The sequence below is a fragment of the Acipenser ruthenus genome, chromosome 1 (assembly GCF_902713425.1).
Source record: "Acipenser ruthenus chromosome 1, fAciRut3.2 maternal haplotype, whole genome shotgun sequence".
Lineage (NCBI taxonomy): Eukaryota > Metazoa > Chordata > Actinopteri > Acipenseriformes > Acipenseridae > Acipenser > Acipenser ruthenus.
In genome coordinates, this window is record NC_081189.1 from 49,631,253 (window position 1) to 49,653,490 (window position 22,238).

The 22,238-nt window shown below is 36.6% G+C and overlaps 1 protein-coding gene across 3 annotated transcripts in view; it reads left to right on the forward strand.

Moving 5' to 3' along the window:
• LOC117420497 (FERM and PDZ domain-containing protein 1) overlaps positions 1 to 22,238 on the forward strand; it is a 212,424-nt gene that overhangs the window by 136,001 nt on the left and 54,185 nt on the right. For 2 of the 3 annotated variants that reach the window (XM_034921745.2, XM_059025944.1), the window contains exon 8: positions 10,964 to 11,089. The exons of the other annotated variant lie outside the window; for it this stretch is intronic. In XM_034921745.2, the coding sequence (XP_034777636.2) occupies positions 10,964 to 11,089 (126 nt within the window). The remainder of the gene's footprint in view (positions 1 to 10,963; positions 11,090 to 22,238) is intronic. 3 annotated transcript variants of the gene reach the window in all.

The window sequence follows — 22,238 nt, forward strand, 5'->3', positions numbered from 1 at the left end:
GTTGGGAAGAACTTTCTGAACAATATTTGATTTCCATTGTAGAAAGAATGCCACGAGTGTGTTCGGCTGTTATATCTGCAAAAGGTGGCTACTTTGATGAGTCAAAAATGTAGATTAAATTTTGTTAAACAAAACAATTCCATGATTTCTTTTTTATCTCCAATTGTTTATTTGTTCTATGCTTTAATTTCAGAGTACATTGAGACATTAAACTGCGTAAATTTCAATAAAAACTGGAAAAATGGAGGTGTTCTAAAACTTTTAACCGGTAGTGTGTATATATATATATATATATATATATATATATATATATATATATATATATATATATATATATATATACACTTGTAAAAGTTGAATTGCTTCCCACAATATATCTCAAGTCTTCTAAACACCCACAGGTAGATTGGAATCGCTACATGACACGCAATTGCATACAAATGTCACCTGACCCTCCCCCGACTTTCATTGCACATTCCACAGTACTAGCACTGCCTTAGAGAATGAAACCTGAAATACTAGACTGAGAAACCGATCATAGAATAGATGCCTTCGAAAGGTACGGCATGGTACTGTAAGTGGGTTTTCATTTGACGTACGTGCGTACGTCATGGTGTTGAAGTGGTTAATGAATAATAAAAAAAAGATGTATACCATAACATCAAGACTTTGTACTTCATTGGGACCCCCACAGTTTTCATTGGGACCCCCAAAATTTCCTCTGGGACTTCAGTTTTGTTCAGTTGAGTCCTGGACCCTCAATGCTAAAGTTTTGGAGAGCCCTGAAACCTTTTATACACGTACATATATAAGATATACAAGTTCCCTACAGAACCAGTTCTGATCCTTACAGTCTACAAACTGAGTTAAAATACCAGCACTTTAGGTTAATAATATCGAAATTATCCAGTCAAAATGTTTAATACAGTACATTTTAAAATACAGGCAGTAAATCTACAATAGTCTATCCTACTCACCCACATTTCCCACTAGATAATACTATTTAAATAATAATAATAATAATAATAATGATAATAAATACCTTAATTTGAATTCCCCAGGGACAGTGCAAGGCCAATAGAATGTGGTTAAAGAAATGGTTCAGTGGATAAAGGCGTCTGCTAAATAAACAAATAACAAATAATATATATATATATAGCTAGGGCCAAAAGTTTTGCATCACCTAGAATTTTAGGACTGATACATAATTAAAAACTATATGCTTACGATTTTAAGTCGCCCTGGATAAGGGTGTCTGCTAAGAAATAAATAAATAAATAAATAAATAAATAAATAAATAAATAAAATAAACAACATAATTTAGATATTTTATTTTATTTCATGTAATCAAAGAATCAACAAAACAATATCGCAAAAGTCATAATAGTAGTACAGTTTTTGATGTTAGATTTTGAAATGTCACATTTTTTAAATTTGTCAATTTTTCGTTAAGTATATGGAAAACTACAAAGCGGTATGTAATTCAATATGTTAACGTAACATTATTCTTAAAGCAAATCGGCTATCCGATCACCAAAGATAACAAAAGTGTAAAGGATGAAAAAATAAGGGCTTTGTTACTTATTTATTTATTTATTTATTGCAAAGGGCTGCATTTTTTCTGTTGTAGTAGCTTCACTATTTTTTTTATAACCTTACTTATAAGTAAGGATATGATTTTGTCACAGTGATTTTTAGTACATTTCATGGGCGAATTGCAGAAAAAAAAAAGAATTCACAGAAATGTCAAGGAAAGGCCACCAAATAATGTACTTTTAGCTACATTAACATACATCGGCCCATCTTGCTCGTTTGGTTGTTAGTAGCTTATTGATCCCAGAATCTCATCGAGCAGCTTCTTGAAGGATCCCAGGGTGTCGGCTTCAACAACATTACTGGGGAGTTGGTTCCAGAACCTCACAATTCTCTGTGTAAAAAATTGCCTCCTATTTTCTGTTCTAAATGCCCCTTTATCTAAACTCCATTTGTGACCCCTGGTCATTGTTTCTTCTTTCAGGTCGAAAAAGTCCCCTGGGTCGACATTGTCTATACCTTTTAGAATTTTGAATGCTTGAATCAGATCACCGCGTAGTCTTCTTTGTTCAAGACTGAACAGATTCAATTCTTTTAGCCTGTCTGCATACGACATGCCTTTTAAACCCGGGATAATTCCGGATGCTCTTCTTTGCACTCTTTCTAGAACATTAAAATCCTTTTTGCAACGAGGTGACCAGAACTGAACACAATATTCTAGATGAGGTCTTACTAATCATTGTAAAGTTTTAACATTACTTCCCTTGATTTAAATTCAACACTTTTCACAATATATCCGAGCATCTTGTTGGTCTTTTTTATAGCTTCCCCACATTGTCTAGATGAAGACATTTCTGAGTCAACATAAACTCCTAGAACTTTTTCATAGATTCCTTCTTCAATTTCAGTATCTCCCATATGATATTTTATAATGCACATTTTTATTGCCTGCGTGCAGTACCTTACACTTTTCTCTATTAAATGTAATTTGCCATGTGTCTGCCCAGTATGCTGTCTAGATCATTTTGAATGACCTTTGCTGCTGCAACAGTGTTTTCCACTCCTATTTTTGTGTCGTCTGCAAATTTAACAAGTTTGCTTACTATACCAGAATCTAAATCATGAATGTAGATTATGAATAGCAGAGGATCTAATATTGATCCCTGTGGTACACCACTGGTTACCTCGCTCCATTTTGAGGTCTCTCCTCTAATCAGTACATTCTATTTTCTACATGTTAACCACTCCCTAATCCATGTGCATGCATTTCCTTGAATCCCTACTGTGTTCAGTTTGAGAATTAATCTTTTATGTGCGACTTTGCCAAAAGCTTTCTGGAAATCTAAATAAACCATGTCATATGCTTTGCAATCATCCATTGTCGATGTCCTCAAAAAAATCAAGCAGGTTAGTTAGACACGATCTCCCTTTCCTAAAACCATGATGACTGTCTCCCAGGATACTGTTACCATATAGGTATTTTTCCATTTTGGATATTAGTATAGTTTCCATAAGTTTCCATACATACGCAAGAGCTTTTAAATAGTACACAAAAACAATAATATAAAGACTATTGATTTTGACTGCTGGTTTAAATGTTACTTTAGAGTACAAAACTTAGTTAAAGGTCCTTTCACACCAACGTAACTTTTTTTTTTTTTTTTTTAATAGAATACTGTACGATGCAGGCTTTTATTCCGGCCGCGTAGCGAAACAGACTGTGTCTGAAATAAACTGTGTTCCTATTTCTCTGTGAGCGTCCGGCACAAATGTGTACACACACACACACACACACACACACACACACACACAAAATCAGCATGTCAAATAATTGTTTTCATTACCGTGTTCAAAATGAAACGGTATATATTTTTTCTCAATAATAAGAACGAGACGTTTAAATTGGTTGTTTGAGTAGCCTATAGAGCACTGCCCCTTCAAACATAAAAACAAATAAAAACAACAGAGTTAAGGTCAAATCACACAGACAGCACTGTGTCCAAGAAACGGGGCATCACAAAGATCAGAAAAAAGAACACAAACAAATAAACCTCTCGTTTTATCTACAGTTTGCAGGAAATAAAAAAAGATGTTCAACGGCAATCTAAAGTATTTTGTTTAACAATGTTTAGTTTTAGAGAGACTGAGTATTTATTTTCAAGAGACTACTTGGGTACACTAGCTACATTGTATGAAAAAAGTTTCAAGAAATTTCATTAATATTTTTGGAAGATGCAAGCCCACTTTTTTTGTTTAAAAAATAAATTAACAAGTGCTGTATGTATGTGAAGATCACAACCGAGAGTTTACAGTAACATGCGATCTGTTCATTTACATGCTCGCTCAACTACAAAATACAAATCTGAGGTATGACACAGGCCCAATTTTTGGGATGGAACCGCATAACAGTCTCGCGTTTTGATTGGTCCATGTCTGTCACATGACTATGTCATCACACGAGTGAGAGAGAGAGAGAGAGAGAGAGAGAGAGAGAGAGAGAGAGAGAGAGAGAGAGAGAGAGAGAGAGAGAGAGAGAGAGAGCGCGCAGGGCTTTTTATGCAATAAAGAATCGGCTATACAAAATTAAACCACCAATAAAAATTTGGCTAAAAATTTTCGACAGCATAATAAAGCCAATCCTTCTGTATGGTAGTGAAGTATGGGGTCCCCTTATGAACCCTGATTATAAAAAATGGGATCAAAGCCCCATAGAGAATTTCCATCTGGAATTCTGTAAACACCTCCTGCAGGTTCACAGGAGTGCAGCCAATAGCGCTTGCAGGGCTGAATTGGGCCGGTTCCCCTTACTCCACTCCATACAGAAACGAGCGCTCAACTACTGGGTCCATCTACAGCAGGCTGATCCGCAGTCCTACCACCACACTGCACTGCGGAGCTGCTCACAGCCCCCACAAGAGAATCCCCTCAGTAGAATGGTACTGAAGCTCAGCCAAATAAGTCAAATTAATACCAGCGAGCTTCAGAACACCACCAACAAAAAACTCCCAGCACAAAAAATGAAACAAATTAATCTAAATCTGGAAAACAATTATAAAGTACATTGGAATAACGAAATTGAATCACACAATAAATTACAATGCTATCTGGCCCTAAAAAAAGAATTTACCCTGGCAGAATATCTGGTCAGGGTCAAAAACACAAAACATAGACAGATCCTGACCAAGTGCAGACTCAGTGACCACAGCCTGGCCATCGAAACTGGCCGGCACAAAAAAACCTGGATTGCCAAAGAAAAAAGGCTGTGCGGTCACTGTGATCTGGGAGAGGTAGAAACAGAAATGCACTTCCTGTTGTCCTGCCCAAAATACACAGAGATACGGGAGAGATATATCCCCCAATTTAACCTCCTCTCCAATTCGAGTAAAATCCCCATCCTTCTAGGAGAGGAGGAGCGAACTGCAAATCTAGCAGCACAGTATGTGTCTGCCTGCCACAACCTGAGGGACAGTGTGTGACACCCTGCATACACGACCATGGGTTACTGGTGATGAGGAGGGAGGGAGGGTGGAAAGAAGGAGAGAGGGAGGGAGGGAGGTAGTTATATTGTTCAAAGGGAAGGGAACAATGGTTTTTTGTGTTTGTTATGTTCTGTAATTGTATTTCTGTTTTATTATTTCTGTTTTGTATTATAAAAGCTTTGGCAATACCTGAGCGCTCTCGTCATGCCAATAAAGCATTTTTGAATTTGAATTTGAATTAGAATTTTGAGAGAGAGAGAGAGAGAGAGAGAGAGAGAGAGAGAGAGAGAGAGAGAGAGAGAGAGAGAGAGAGATCTGCTTTCCACAACCTTTCAATTCAAATATAATGTGGTATTTTGCTGTACTAATATAATAAACTGTGGGTTATTAGTTTAAATGAATTATAATCATGTTATGCACGAATTGGCTTTCTGTGGTGGTGTACTTTTTGTTTCAAATAGCATATATCTATAATCGTTTGCGCGATATATTTTAATATAAAATGTATACACTATTGCAGTCTTGTTAAAGGATACATTAGTTTATCTCTAATGTAACCACAGTTTTATATATAGACTGCCCCTGTTTTCATTTAGGTCCCAAATTCTGGGTTGCTTTGGTTTTTAGATAACGTCCCAAATTCCAAGCACTTCTGGTTTTTCGATAACGTCCCAAATTCTGGGCCGCTTTGCATTTTCGAATTCAGCCCAGTTTTTGGGACTCAGCGGACAGCCGAGTTTCTAAGTCATACATGCACAGTTTACCATAAACTGGATCGTGAATTCATTTAAGAGTAACCCTTAGTACATTAATCAAAGTTACTCTCCCAGAAATTTTTTTTTTTTTTTATGAAAAAACAAATAAAATGTAAATGTTAAAAAAATGTATTTCTTATTACAATGAAGAAACTACATTGCACTGAAATAGATACATGAAAATGAATTAAAACAGTTGTTTTCCTTTATTAAAGGCTAATATTAAAACACATTTTTGGGAAGGAACATGGTATTCCAAAAAAAGGTCATCTCATTTGCTTATGTAATGTCCATCAATATATTGTAGCATTTCTGGTTCTTTTTGGGACAGAATTGAGACTGCAACTGTGAGTAGATGAAGGCTGTTTATTTTGACAATAATTAAATAATCACAAAATAAAATAAAGTGAGGGAAAGGGAGTTGAAAGTGAAAATAAATGATGGAGGTAGTTTTTCTTTTACCCTACCCTTCCCAGTCTTTTCCCTGCACCTCCTTATATGCCCTCGCCTCCCGCCCCCTCTTTTGCGCCAAACCTGCACTCTAATTCCCCTCCACAAGCAACCCCAGCACGCATACATCCACCATGCGACCCCTGCACGCATACACCCACAATGCGACCGCTGCACACACACCACCATACAACCCCTGCACGCACACACCACCATGCAACCCCTGCGCGCACACCACCATGCAACCCCTGCACGCACACACCACCAGGCAACTCCTGCACACAGACACCACCATGCAACCCCTACACGAACACACCACCATACAACCCCTGCACGCACACACCACCATGCAACCCCTACACGCACACACCACCATGCAACCCCTGCACACACACACCACCATGCAACCCCTACACGCACACACCACCATGCAACCCCTGCAAGCACACACCACCAGGCAACCCCTGCACGCATACACCCACGGTAGCAATTCTTTACAAAATATATTTTCGGGTGTTCAGCCCCATTCATGTCTATGGCATTGTTAAAAAACACAATTTCAGTCATATCTCTCGAACCAGAGCACCTACAACCACCGTTCGAAGGGTTCTAGACCAGCCTGAATGTAACATGCCCAGTTTCGTAGCAATTCTTTGCAAAAAATATTTTCAGGGCGTTCAGGGTGCTCAGCCTCATTCATGTCTATGGCAGGGTTGAAAAACACATTTTCAGACATATCTCTCGAACCCGAGCATGTAGAACCACCATTCGAAGTGATATAGACTCAGGGGAGCACCCCAAACCACCCACTACGGCGGTTCACCCAAAAACTCGAATCATGACGAAAAAATTCACTTTGCCGAGCCGTCCTGTCATCTGAACCATGAAAACGGTGACTCCTTGTGCGCCGCAAAAAAAAATCAAGTTCCTAACCCCCATAGAACCTGAGATACGCCCCCATCAAAAATTTCCAAAAACGACCCTTTTTGGGGTCATATCTCCATGACCCCGGGGCCTAGAAACCGGGTTGAACTTCCTAGGGTCAAGTCTGGGGGCCCTCTTTCACAGGGAGCCACCCGTTTTCAAATGCTACATTTTCAACAAATGTTCACATTTTCAGCATGATGGTGTGTCAATGTTGCATTTCCAATAGCTTTTGAGCTCCAGGTTGGCAAAAAAAGTCAAAACTTCTAAACAATGTCTTTCTTTAACTAAGACTCTTGTGCACACAGATTATAATCCATTTTATTGTAACTGAGGTACCATTCAGTTGAGCGAAAATTCTAAAGGGGTACTCGAGCTGAAACCTCCAGATAGAAGGGGTACAGTTTCAAAAAAAGGTTGAAAACTCCTGACCTACAGTATAAACTATCAGGAATAGATAAGGGAAATGTTGACTAATACAATACAATAAGATTTATTTGAAGTTGTTGAAGGGCACTGGTCTCTTAAACCCAGAAGGTCTGATAAACCCCTATGCCTCACTATATATTGATGGACATTACATAAGCAAATGAGATGACCTTTTTTTTTTTTTTTGGAATACCATGTTCCTAAATGTTTTCTGAGGAGAGTAAAAAATACATTAACTTTGATTCATGTACTAAGGGTTACTCTTAAATGAATTCACGGTCCAGTTTATGGTAAACTGTGCATACAAACTCGGCTGTCAGCTAAGCAGAATATCCCAAAAATTGGCCTGAATTCGAAAATGCAGAATTTGGGACGTTATCTAAAAACCAAAGCGGCCCAGAATTTGGGACAGAAATGAAAACAGGGGCAGTCTATATGTAAAACTGTGATTACATTAGAGATAAACTAATGAATCCTGTAACAAATCTGTAATAGTTTGGAATACATATATTTGATATTAAAATATATCGCGCAAACGATTATAGATGCTAAAAAGTACACCACTACAAAAAGTCAATTCTTACATTTGTGCATAGCATGATAATTCATATAAAGTAATCATCCATAGTTTGTTATATTAGTACAGCAAAATACCTAATTATATTTTAATTGAAAGGCTGTGGAAAGCAGATCTCTCTCTCTCTCTCTCTCTCTCTCTCTCTCTCTCTCTCTCTCTCTCTCTCTCTCTGATCGCAATGTTAAAAATGCCTGCAAGCTTCCCACTCGTGTGACGAAATATTCATGTGACAGATATGGACCAATCAAAACGCAGGACTTATGTGGTTCCATCCCAAAAAACATGGCCTGTGTCATACATCACAAATCTCATTCGTTGACCTACATAGCTACACATAAATGCTGTGTGCATACACAACCAAACAATTTACAAATACTCGCATATTTGTATTTTCAGTGCATGACATACTGCATTTTAAAGGAAATAAAGGCAGTGTCTTCCAAGATTTCACTGACTTTTGTTCAAATTCACGATTTTCCCAATTTCTGTGACCTCTGTGACAAAATCGTATCCTTACTTATAAGACAACTAAACAATAAAGCACAATCATTTTATGAGTCAAATGGCAATCATTTGAAGTGTTGAATAAATTCTTCTTATTATTATTAATTTTTATTTGGCAGATGTTGACTAAATTGTATCATAAAAATGCTGAATGAAGAGGCCTCTAAACCCCTCACTGCATGCTTATTTTTTACTATTTGCTAGAGCTACTTCCACCAGATTTCAGACAGTGGCGGACATAGCGGTTGGCAACAGTAGGCACGGCCTACCAAATTATTTTAGTTGCCTACCAATTTCCTGGGGTATTAAAAATGTTTTGAACAGAGCGCACACCCTTAAAGATTTTCAGTAGCGCTGCAAAGCTACTGCTTTCGCTTCCATTGCATTGATACACAGACACGTCTTTTTTTTTTTAATTATCTACACGTACTTGAGTCATATGATATAATGGTAATGATTGGGCATCCATGAACTCCCGCCCCCTTACAAGTCAACTGTGCAATCTATTGGCTACATCATTTTCTGGTTTGATTCGGACATTGGAAAACACGTTAGTCTGACAGGAGAAAGAACCAATACACTACATGGAGTTCCCGTTAGATTCTGAAAGGCCCAATCACCATTTAGTGTTATCTTTTACGTGTTAGAAATGCCATGCATTTCCCTGTGTTCAACGCAGTCGTGTGTGGTAGAGGATTGAGTAAGGGCTATTGATGATTAGTGTGTCTCTCAATTAAATAAATATAATTGGCAGTGTTATATTGGTAAAGGGTTGATTAAAAGTGCTGGGCATCAAGAAAATATCAAACAACTGGTTGTAGACATATTAATGAAATGGAATGGAAAATTAATACATTTAGACGCTTATGATCACAAAGGTCTGTAAAGGGGAGCCTAGTCACGTGACCTGGCTTACTACCAGCTTGTCTCATAACTCATTTTCATCTTGTTTTTGTTCCATTTTATTTTCAACTCAAAATATATTTATTTCCCCAAAACTGTTCACATGCGAGTGCTTCCACCTAATAATTTAATTTGGTAAAGCAACTATTCTGGTTGTTCACTAAATAATAAGTTACAGAAATAGACAGCATTTCAGTAAAAAAATAAATAAAAAGCATTTGTAAAATTAAAAAAAAACAAGAGAAGTGTAGCTATTTTTTATTTTTTATTATTTATTTTTATTTTATATTTTGTGAAATAAAATGCAGAAGCAGCAGCTCACACTGCAAAACTTTCTGTAGAAAGTTTACAACACACAGCAGCAAGTAGTAGTTTTGATTTTGGCTACAGGAGCCAGGGATGGAAATAAGACTCTGCATAGCAGATTCACAGATTCCAGATTTTAATACAAGCTTGATTAGCCACAGTGTGAATAGGTAACAATCTCAGGTGTGTCTTATTATTAAACTCACAGTAAAACCAGGAATGGAGTCTTTTTCCATCCCTGGCAAGAGCCAATGAAAGTGTTACTCAGCTGAATCCCAGCACCAGTCCTTCATGTTCTTCCACTGAAAGATCAATCATGGCTTTGCATGCATCTGTTGCTCTAAGTCTTTCTGACCTTGGCTCAAAAGAAAGTGGTCCACAAAGGCCTCAGCTAACATTTGGCTGGTCATGTACAAAATGAACACTGCCTTATTTCTGTGTCCAGATACATAAGAATACACCATTTTGTTTGCCTAAGTGGCCCTTGGACCCCTACATATAATTTGCTTACTTCAGATATTCAATTGCCTACCAAGATAATAAAGGATTGCTTGGTACGGCCTTTAGTTATAGTACAAAGTTGCGTGAGGTTACGCCACAAACGGGATTTTCACTGTTGAAGTCACATGAGCATACTGTACGGCTTTCGGAGATGTTTGTTGTCACTTGTACAGCTTTTTAGCGTGAGAAGGCGATTTACCCAACCTTAGACATGCACTTACTGTAACGGGAGGAATGTGCATGGTATCTGCTCGTGACAGTGGAGAGAGAATTTGGAGTTTCTAAACTGCATGGAAACCCGGCCAATGTTCCTGTCCTCTATGTCTGTCTACTTGTAAATCTGAAACAAATTGCTGACAGATACTGTAACAAAATCCTTTTGAGTTGTATATATAATCAGTGAAAGGTATGCCAATCTTTTGGTAGTATTTGTAAGCCACCACATATTCGCCAACAGTATGTTGCAAAATGTTATGTAAGGTAAGTATCACAATTTCTATGTGATTGAACTATCTACCAGCGCTAAAGTGGCTTGCTGAAATGCTTTACAGGGTGGAGAATGAAATGACATTAAATACTAATCTGTATTGCACAATTCCTAGGATATTGTCCTGACCCTGAAAGAGAAGCTGTCTATCCGCTGCATTGAACACTTTGCTCTTGCTTTAGAGGAACAGTACAATATTTCCAGACTTTACCTCCTCCATGATGATGAATGTATTGAACAGGTAATGACAGTCATCTGTGACACATCTAAACCTCAGCAGTAAGACTGAACTGAAATGGGGAGTTGGAAATTATGGAGACCAAGGGGGAGATTCAATAAAAAATACTGTAACTTTGTTAACTCACTGTTTTAAATGGCTTAAAAGGGCAATTATTATTATTATTATTATTATTATTATTATTATTATTATTATTATTATTAGGGTTCACTTTGTGTATCATTTTCTGTTTCATTCATCATATATAGTGATTTTTTAAAAATATCTTTAGAGATCTGAAATGTGTATAGCTGGCTCACCAGAGTTTACCCATGTATCTGCCCCCTGCCCCCTGCCCCCTGGACTATGGGGTATTTGTATTATGGGGCATTTCTTACTGAAGTATTTCTTACAACCACATTTGAGTTGTACAATGGTCACCAGCATGTGATGACCAAAACTGAAAAATATGTACAAAGTGATTTCAAACTGAAGAATAACACATAAAGTGATATTTTCTTCCCATGCCAAGTTGCTCTTTATGAGAATGTTAGCACAGTTATGACTTTTTTGATAATGCTGTGCTTTGTCCATGAGTCTGAAATTTGGATTGCATGAAAATGCGGTAGGGAAATATCATAAAACAGCTCTGAATCAATACGTTTCTGAATTTCAAATGGTTTAGTGCTCTTAAACCAAATATCTGCTTCGTAAAATGCAAATACATTACTTCCTACTGGTTTATAGAAGTTATTGCTTTTACTGTGTTTTTGAAGGAAAATTATAGTTCTGGTTCATGCAGAATGTTCCTAATTAATCCTGTTCTGTACTAGCAACTTTAAAGAGATATCTTGCTATGCCTCAGTACCAGTGCCTGTGTCACAGGAAATTGGTAGATTGTGAAAAAAGGAGATATCGCCTTTACTGTAAATGTGCGAATTTCTGAATTTAAAGGCAAGGTTAATTGGGCATTCAATGAAGATTGCAGAAACGAAACGCCATTAGTTATTTTTCAAAAACAGACAGGCACATACAGTGTTTTTGTATAAAATGTGATTTTTGTCTTCTCATCTAGCTAGACAAGTAAGTTGCTTCAAGTTTTTTTCCACAGACCTCTCACAATTTTAAAATAAGCTTTTTTTAACAATATATATATATATATATATATATATATATATATATATATATATATATATATATATATATATATATATTGAGAAGTAGTGGGTTATGAGAAACAGCAGGGAGGGGGTTAAAACCTCCCTGCGAGAGAATCATGTGCGGAATGCACATTTTGTTTAATTGTTTTATTATTTTGTTTAATTGTTTATTGGTTAATTATCACCCGCAACTGAGCTATATTGTAAATTAAAGCCAGGCACGGGGTATTTAAGACGTGCAGCCTGTCTGTACGAGGCTGCTGAGTAGGAGGAGACAGAAGACGTGCTCTGTTTCCGAGCAGTCCGAAGAGTAAGTGCTGTGTGCAGTTTATTTGCGTTTGTGTTAGCAGGTAAACGGCTTAGCCGTCCTGCAAGGTAGTAAGGGAAATACCTGTTTAGTAAGCACTCCAAATGGAGTTAGGTGTTTGTTTTGGATTTGTTTTAATTTTGTGTTTATTAAAATATTAGCGCAACCGCGCTTAAAACTCAATTTCTTGTGTCCTGGGTCGTACTTTTAAAGGGGCAACGAACCCGAGTGAGTGCCGGGCCGTTACAATATACAGTGCCTTGCGAAAGTATTCGGCCCCCTTGAACTTTGCGACCTTTTGCCACATTTCAGGCTTCAAACATAAAGATATGAAACTGTAATTTTTTGTGAAGAATCAACAACAAGTGGGACACAATCATGAAGTGGAACGAAATTTATTGGATATTTCAAACTTATTTAACAAATAAAAAACTGAAAAATTGGGCGTGCAAAATTATTCAGCCCCCTTAAGTTAATACTTTGTAGCGCCACCTTTTGCTGCGATTACAGCTGTAAGTCGCTTGGGGTATGTCTCTATCAGTTTTGCACATCGAGAGACTGAAATTTTTGCCCATTCCTCCTTGCAAAACAGCTTGAGTTCAGTGAGGTTGGATGGAGAGCATTTGTGAACAGCAGTTTTCAGTTCTTTCCACAGACTCTCGATTGGATTCAGGTCTGGACTTTGACTTGGCCATTCTAACACCTGGATATGTTTATTTGTGAACCATTCCATTGTAGATTTTGCTTTATGTTTTGGATCATTGTCTTGTTGGAAGACAAATCTCCGTCCCAGTCTCAGGTCTTTTGCAGACTCCATCAGGTTTTCTTCCAGAATGGTCCTGTATTTGGCTCCATCCATCTTCCCATCAATTTTAACCATCTTCCCTGTCCCTGCTGAAGAAAAGCAGGCCCAAACCATGATGCTGCCACCACCATGTTTGACAGTGGGGATGGTGTGTTCAGGGTGATGAGCTGTGTTGCTTTTACGCCAAACATAACGTTTTGCATTGTTGCCAAAAAGTTCGATTTTGGTTTCATCTGACCAGAGCACCTTCTTCCACATGTTTGGTGTGTCTCCCAGGTGGCTTGTGGCAAACTGTAAACGACACTTTTTATGGATATCTTTAAGAAATGGCTTTCTTCTTGCCACTCTTCCATAAAGGCCAGATTTGTGCAGTATACGACTGATTGTTGTCCTATGGACAGAGTCTCCCACCTCAGCTGTAGATCTCTGCAGTTCATCCAGAGTGATCATGGGCCTCTTGGCTGCATCTCTGATCAGTCTTCTCCTTGTATGAGCTGAAAGTTTAGAGGGACGGCCAGGTCTTGGTAGATTTGCAGTGGTCTGATACTCCTTCCATTTCAATATTATCGCTTGCACAGTGCTCCTTGGGATGTTTAAAGCTTGGGAAATCTTTTTGTATCCAAATCCGGCTTTAAACTTCTCCACAACAGTATCTCGGACCTGCCTGGTGTGTTCCTTGTTCTTCATGATGCTCTCTGCGCTTTAAACGGACCTCTGAGACTATCACAGTGCAGGTGCATTTATACGGAGACTTGATTACACACAGGTGGATTCTATTTATCATCATTAGTCATTTAGGTCAACATTGGATCATTCAGAGATCCTCACTGAACTTCTGGAGAGAGTTTGCTGCACTGAAAGTAAAGGGGCTGAATAATTTTGCACGCCCAATTTTTCAGTTTTTTATTTGTTAAATAAGTTTGAAATATCCAATAAATTTCGTTCCACTTCATGATTGTGTCCCACTTGTTGTTGATTCTTCACAAAAAATTACAGTTTCATATCTTTATGTTTGAAGCCTGAAATGTGGCAAAAGGTCGCAAAGTTCAAGGGGGCCGAATACTTTCGCAAGGCACTGTATATATATATATATATATATATATATATATATATATATATATATATATATAAATTGTTTTATCATTAACCGATCATACTGAAATGTCTTTCTGGGCACGATCACAAACGCACACTTGCTGAGCCACCATACTGTGCCGCACAGGTTGGAAACGCGTATCACTGCATATTGAATTTCACTCCCTGATAGTTTATTTTTTCCGTGTGATGTCACTGAGACGGGCATTTTATTTTTAAAGGACGGAGACAGTTTACAGGAGCACGCAGAAACAAAACATCACAGGAACTTGTTTAGAGATCAGAAAGAAATGGAAAAACACTGTAAATCTGATTATTTTGACTGATAATTACATTTGAACAATTATTCTGTCGTGTTTTTAATATATGTTTTTACAACATTTATAAATATCAAGAAACGAGTGGATATAAGCAGATGTTTCAGGAACTAAACTGGTATCTGTTGCATTTTTTTCCCTTATTACTGATAATAATGAAATGAACATTATTTTATTTATAAATATTTATTTTTGAGAAAATAAATCGAGAGTAGTGACCATTATTGCTTATAAAGATCCGGAGGATAAATGTAATAAACAAATAAACCCTGGTCCTGGGGGAGCATCCCACTAAAATAGGTTTGGTCTTTAAAGGGTAAAATTACTACTATATTTATTGCATCGTGTTTTAACAATTTGTTTTATATATGTAATTTAAAAATAATGTCTATTTTTTTAATCATAAGAACATAAGAAAGTTTAGAAACGAGAGGAGGCCATTCAGCCCATCTTGCTCGTTTGGTTGTTAGTAGCTTATTGATCCCAGAATCTCATCAAGCAGCTTCTTGAAGGATCCCAGGGTGTCAGCTTCAACAACATTACTGGGGAGTTGGTTCCATACCCTCACAATTCTCTCTGTAAAAAAGTGCCTCCTATTTTCTGTTCTGAATGCCCCTTTATCTAATCTCCATTTGTGACCCCTGGTCCTTGTTTCTTTTTTCAGGTCAAAAAAGTCCCGAGTCAACATTGTATATACCTTTTAGGATTTTGAATGATTGAATCAGATCACCGCGTAGTTTTAACATTACTTCCCTTGATTTAAATTCAACACTTCTCACAATATATCCAAGCATCTTGTTGGCCTTTTTTATAGCTTCCCCACATTGTCTAGATGAGGACGTTTCTGAGTCAACATAAACTCCTAGGTCTTTTTCATAGTTCCCTTCTTCAATTTCAGTATCTCCCATGATATTTATAATGCACATTTTTATTGCCTGCGTGCAATACTTTACACTTTTCTCTATTAAATGTCATTTGCCATGTGTCTGCCCAGTTCTGAATGCTGTCTAGATCATTTTGAATGACCTTTGCTGCTGCAACAGTGTTTGCCACTCCTCCTATTTTTGTGTCATCTGCAAATTTAACGAGTTTGCTTACTATACCAGAATCTAAATCATTAATGTAGATTAGGAATAGCAGAGGACCTAAGATTGATCCCTGTGGTACACCACTGGTTACCTCGCTGCATTTTGAGGTTTCTCCTCTAATCAGAACTTTGTTTTCTACATGTTAACCATTCCCTAATCCATGTGCATGCATTTCCTTGAATCCCTACTGCGTTCAGTTTGAGAATTAATCTTTTATGCGGGACTTTGTCAAAAGCTTTCTGGAAATCTAAATAAACCATGTTGTATGCTTTGCAATTATCCATTGTCGATGATGCATCCTCAAAAAAATCAAGCAGGTTAGTTAGACACAATCTCCTTTTCCTAAAACCATGCTGACTGTCTCCCAGGATATTGTTACCATATAGGTAATTTTTCATTTTAGATCTTATTATAGTTTCCATAAGTTTACATATAATAGAAGTCAGGCTTATTGGTCTGTAGTTACCTGGTTCAGTTTTGTCTATCGGTATTATGTTTGCAAGTTTCCAGTCTGTCGGTACAACCCCTGTGTCAAGAGACTGTTGCATGTCTTGGTTAGCGTTTTGTAAATAACTTTTCATTTCTTTGAGTACTATTGGGAGGATTTGTTTATTTTAAGAGCTCCTAGTCCCTTTAACACTTCTGTCTCTGTTATGCTAAAGTTATTTAAAACTGGATAGGAACAGGTCGACATGTCGGGCATGTTGTCCGTGTCCTCCTTTGTAAAAACCTGTGAAAAGTAATAATTTAATATATTTGCTATTTTTTTTTCTTCGACTATGATTTTGCCATTTGTGTTTCTTAGACATTTAACCTCCTCTTTGAATGTTCTCTTGCTGTTATAATATTGGAAAAACATTTTGGAATTAGTTTTAGCCCCCTTAGCAATATTGATTTCTATCTCTCTCTTGGCCTTTCTAACTTCCTTTTTTACTTGTGTTTGCAGTTCCAAGTACATTTTTTGTGTACTTTGTTTTTGGTCCCTTTTAAATGCTCTGTAAAGTGGCTTTTTTCACTGAATATTTTTTTTTAATTCATCTATTAAAGCATTTTGGCCATTTTGTTTTGGATTTAGATTTGTCTACTTTTGGGATGTAATTGTTTTGCGCCTCTAGTACTACATTTTTAAAAAACAGCCATCCTTTTTCTGTGGATGTTTTCTCTATTTTACTCCAATCTACTACTGTTCGTCTCTGTTTCATACCTTCATAGTTTGCTTTTCTAAAATTGTAAACCTTAGCTTTAGTCATTACTTTTGGGTGTTTTTAAAAAAAAAAAAAAACACTTCAAATGAGACCATGTTGTGGTCTGAGTTTGCCAGTGACCTCTGTTTTAGTTATTCTGTCTTCGTTATTTGAAAAGACTAAATCAAGGCATGCCTCCCCTCATCTGTCGTGCTCCCCACCGGGTTCTCCCATTTTATACGGGGGAAGTTGAAATCCCCTATTAGTATGGCTTCTTTTCTACACGCTACACATTTCTAATGTCATTGTTTAACAGATTATTTTGCTCGGCATCTGAATTTGGCGGTCTATAGCATGCTCCTATTATTATGCCCTTTTTTAATTGTTTTTTGAATTTTTGTCCATTATTCTGACCCATATTGATTCAGCGTTTTCTTTGTCCAGATTTAACACCTGGGCTTCAAGACTATTTCTTATGTATAGCGCTACCCCTCTGCCTCTTCTGTCCTGCCTGTCTTTCCTATATAGTGTATCCCCACTAATATTATATTCGTCTCCATCACTCTCAGACAACCAAGTTTCTGTAACACCTATCACATTGTAGTTACTTGTTAGTGCAGTAGCTTCAAGTTCTAACAATATGTTTCTCAGACTTCTAGCATTAAGATAAATACATTTAAAAGCTGTCTTACCCGGGTTGTTGCCTTTGTTTTGATGTTTTACTGTGTAAATCCCAGAGAGGTATGGTACATCATATTAAAAAAAAAACAGGTCAAACCATAATACAGTATATATGCATAGTATAACCATATAAAAACCATGGGAAATCTGCAAAATTACTGTGCAAATATACCGTGCTAAACTGTTACTACTTACAGAGCATCACAACTGCTGCTGCAGAGTCACTTATAATAGGACCTCAGTTTTATGTCTCATCTGAAGGATGGAGCACAAGGAGGTTAAGTGACTTGCTCAGGGTCACACACAATGAGTCAGTGGCTGGGATTGAACTAGGAATCGCCTAGGGATGATTTTTCAAAACTTAAAGTTATCGGATTTCTGGTTTTGATCTGGATTATATTGTGCAATTGGGTTTTTCAAAACATCAAAATGTGATTGGGATTATTTAAAGAGGAGATCAGGATTACTTTGATCCAGAATACCAGGATTATTGTGATCCTACTGCAGGAGGTGGATTTAGCTTTTAAATGATAATAGAACATCGATATTTTGTTTGAATTGTCATAGCAAACACACGCTGTGTGTCCAAATAGTGTGTTAGGAAAACACGTATTTAGTGTTATAGCTTTACTAAAAAAAGCATACACATCACATACGCCTCTTTAAAGCTCATCTGAGATGCTGGACTCCCAACCGCCGAGGAAGATGTCTAAAAACACAGATCCTTTTTTCAAAAGTTTTATTTTTCTTCAATTTAGTTATTTAATTTCTGCTAATTGGGTGTAAATAAAATAACCATTATTTGCATGCATTGTGTGCACTAACATTAAAAGGGATTTAGATTTAGTTAAATAATATAAAACAAAAGTTGTGTATTAATCATTATTACCATGATCTTATTTATTTTGTTAAATTAGGTTATCATAAATAAGGCCTTGTGGAAGGGTGGTGGGTAATTCACTGACAAGGGAGACGAGACAAAAGGTGAACTTGAAACATCGTACAGGTGCCCAGTTTTATTAATGGTGGGTAGTTCCACTTTTCAGCCCGCAGAGGGCGCTGTTGACCGTGGTCTGCCTACCAATGATGATAGACAGAACCACAGTAATACCAGAGGCGGTACAGAATACAGGTGCTCAACAAAAAAATAAACAAAAGGCAAAAGAAAAAAAAGAAACAGTAATCAAAACTACAAATAAAAGGTGCTGCACTTGGTTTTCCCCGCTACCACTATTCTCTTTCTTTGTGTTCTCTTTCCTTTTGGGATTTTCCTTCCCTGCCGTGTCTCAGTTCTGGACCAGTGCGTCTCTTAAAAGGGCAGACCTGAGGGAACAGCAGAATGTTATTTTATAGGGCCAGCAAACCCCAAAACCCACCTCTCAGCCACTCAGAGAGAAGGAAAACCCACACACCCTCTCTCCCACCTCTCCATGTCACTGCCATGACCAACAGGCGGATGTTGAACGGCTGCTACCCTCTTCCTGCAGCACTTTGAATACACCAGAAGAGTCAGCACAGGTCTCCCCCTGCTACAGTTCTATTAAATAAATGAATAAAATAATAAATTAAGAACTATAGCCTACTGGATTTCATAATCGTGATTATTTGTTATCTGGATAAATGTAATCCAGCAGTGACATTTTCTGAAAAACTGAATCAAAATGATCCAAATAAAAGTAATCTTGACCATAAAATATAGGATTACAAAATCCAGATCACTTTGATCCAGATTAAAAGATTTTAAAAACCGGACCCTGGTAACAAGCCCCTTTTTTAACCATGGACCACCAAGCCTTACTGCCAGTATGACAAACATTTAGTCTTAAAATGCTCATTCTTATTGTGCTGTGTAGTATAAGCTCGTATTTGTTTTTATGTAGGCTGTGCTACCTGAAATCATTTTCCAGGGTGTCCTCAACTCACCGTGCACCAGCGACCCCTGTAGTCTGGCCAGGCAAGGTTACAGGCTTGCCTGTAACCTGGCTAAGTAATTGGCTATTCTAAATTGGGAGAAAATTATAAATAAAACACCCCACATAGAACAATTGCAGACTACTAAATTTTTAAAAAAATGTAATTACAAATATTATAAAATAAAATAATTAATAAAGATAATTCCCAGTCAGCTGTATCGTGAAGGAGATCATATGTCTAGGCCAGTCAATACATAACACCCCACAGAGAAAACTATAGCTAGTACTCCAGTGAGAAGTTAGGTTATACATTTGAAGTTAGGTTACCCATTTGAAGTTTTTAGCATGCATAACACACCTAACCAAGTGTATATTTCCACTTCTACTTTTGAGAAAGCATGCATTCTATGGCAAGCCAAATTATCATTTAGAGATATCTCAAAATGCATTTCAAGATATCTTAAATTGAACTGCAGATATCTCAAACTAACTCAATTTCAAGATCTCAAAAAAATAGTAATGACAAAATAAACAACAACAACAGTATTGTTTAAACAAAAATAATCATTAAGACAAGACAACATTAACAATACTGGCAGATTCGGGTAAATTCAAAACCAACAAATAAACAAAAAAAAATAAGAAAAGAATATTCCCAAAAAAGTCCAAATCCAAAGTAATCCAGGTTAAGAGCACAAAAAAACAAGACATACATGCAGCCAAATCCACTGGAAAATCATATGCAGCTCCAATTTAAAATCCAAGCAAAAAATTAATAAATAGAAAAAACTGGCCTGATCTCACCCATTCTTCAGAAACTTCAGAGAAAATCCAGAGCTGATATTGGATAGTGTTGCAATCTGTGACAAATAAACACAAACACTCCAAGGAAATCCAAAAAATTTCTAATAAACAAAGAGAACAAAATATACAAAAAAACTTACCAACAAAGAAAGCAGACCAGCCAAAAAGGAAACAAAAAAGTAAATAGGTCATATAAATTACTTAAAACAATTAGTAAGCCTACAAAAGTAACTCCAAAGTTTAGTGCTAGTGAAATAAATAGTTTAGAACTAAACTCATTTTTGTAGTTTTCTAATAGTAACCTGGAAAAACCGGGATATCACTCATACCTTTTTTAGTGAGGCATGAAACATTTATCTCTCCCTCACATGCTGTGCCTTTTGAACTTGGGGTTTCCCTGTAACAAACCCAGGGGCAGCTAATTAGAACACCTGCTGTAAATCAGGTTAAGAAAAAATAATCAACTCCCCAACTGATTCTGAACACTAAGGGGGGGGGGGGGAGTATACTTTAATTCTATTGCTAAGAAATAAATAAATACATTAATAATAATAATAATAATAATAATAATAATAATAATAATAATAATAATAAATCGTAACCAGTCTCGATATTAGAAATGTGCAGCATGAACAGTATTTCAAATGTGTGATATGCACATATATAAATAACATTATTATTATTATTATTTATTTCTTAGCAGACGCCCTTATCCAGGACGACTTACAGTCGTAAACAAAAATACATTTCAAGGGTCACAGTACAAGTAAAATACAATTAAGAGCAAGATAAATACAATGACTTTGGTTCTAGCAAGTACAAGTATGACAAAATACGATTCAATAATGGAGAAAGATTAGTGTGTGTAGAAACTCCACTAAGAATACGCGTGATACATTTAAGGCACGTTTTCACTTTGTCCCTTGCAAGCATACACGTGGTTGCCAGCAGTGACGTAGATGGTATGACGGGTTAAACGTCAGGCACTCACAGGACTAGTAGCATCGATACAATTCACGGTGGATCTGATTCTGCAAATATGCTAGACCGTTTAAATACATGGATTTGTAATATAGAAAGTAATTAAAAACATGTGAAATACATGATTGCAATACACAGATTAAGTTTAAATTGGATTACATTTATAACATTTAAAAAAATGCTTCATATTAATTATGTATATATTCACATGACCTGTTTTTTCAGTGGCAAATGCATTAATCTAATGTATAATTACATTCTTTACAAATTATTGTGCAAAACGTTGTTATGACTTTTTGACCCAAAAGAAATACAACTCAAAATATTATATAATGGGTATAATTATAATTTTGTAACATACAAAGAAAAATGTACTTTTAAAACGTGCTATAATAAATTATGTATCTGTATATTACAGTATAAACAAAACCCATGCATTTCAAAATGATGCCTATGTAAATTTTTTGCAGTGAATCATGTCATATCTCTGTGCCACGCCCTCCTGAGCCAGCGGTAGGCTCTGGCTTAATAATAATAATAATAAAAAATCTTTCAATTTAAAATCACACTGTAGCTTGGAATGAATTTTTCCAGTGAACAGTTTTAGTATTTTGGTGACAAATCTTTTATTTATTCTTTTATTCTGAAAGTTAAAGTCAGTAGAGTGCAAAACTTAAATTCAAGATGGCCACCGGATAGGAACTGTAGTTGAATTTGGTGCGTAAAAAAGCATTTTTAAACATTTTAAAACTTTTTTTAAAAAAAATTTGATTTCAGATATATTTAAGTTAATGGAAAACTATTAATAATAACCTACAGTATTTTGGGTTTTGTTTGT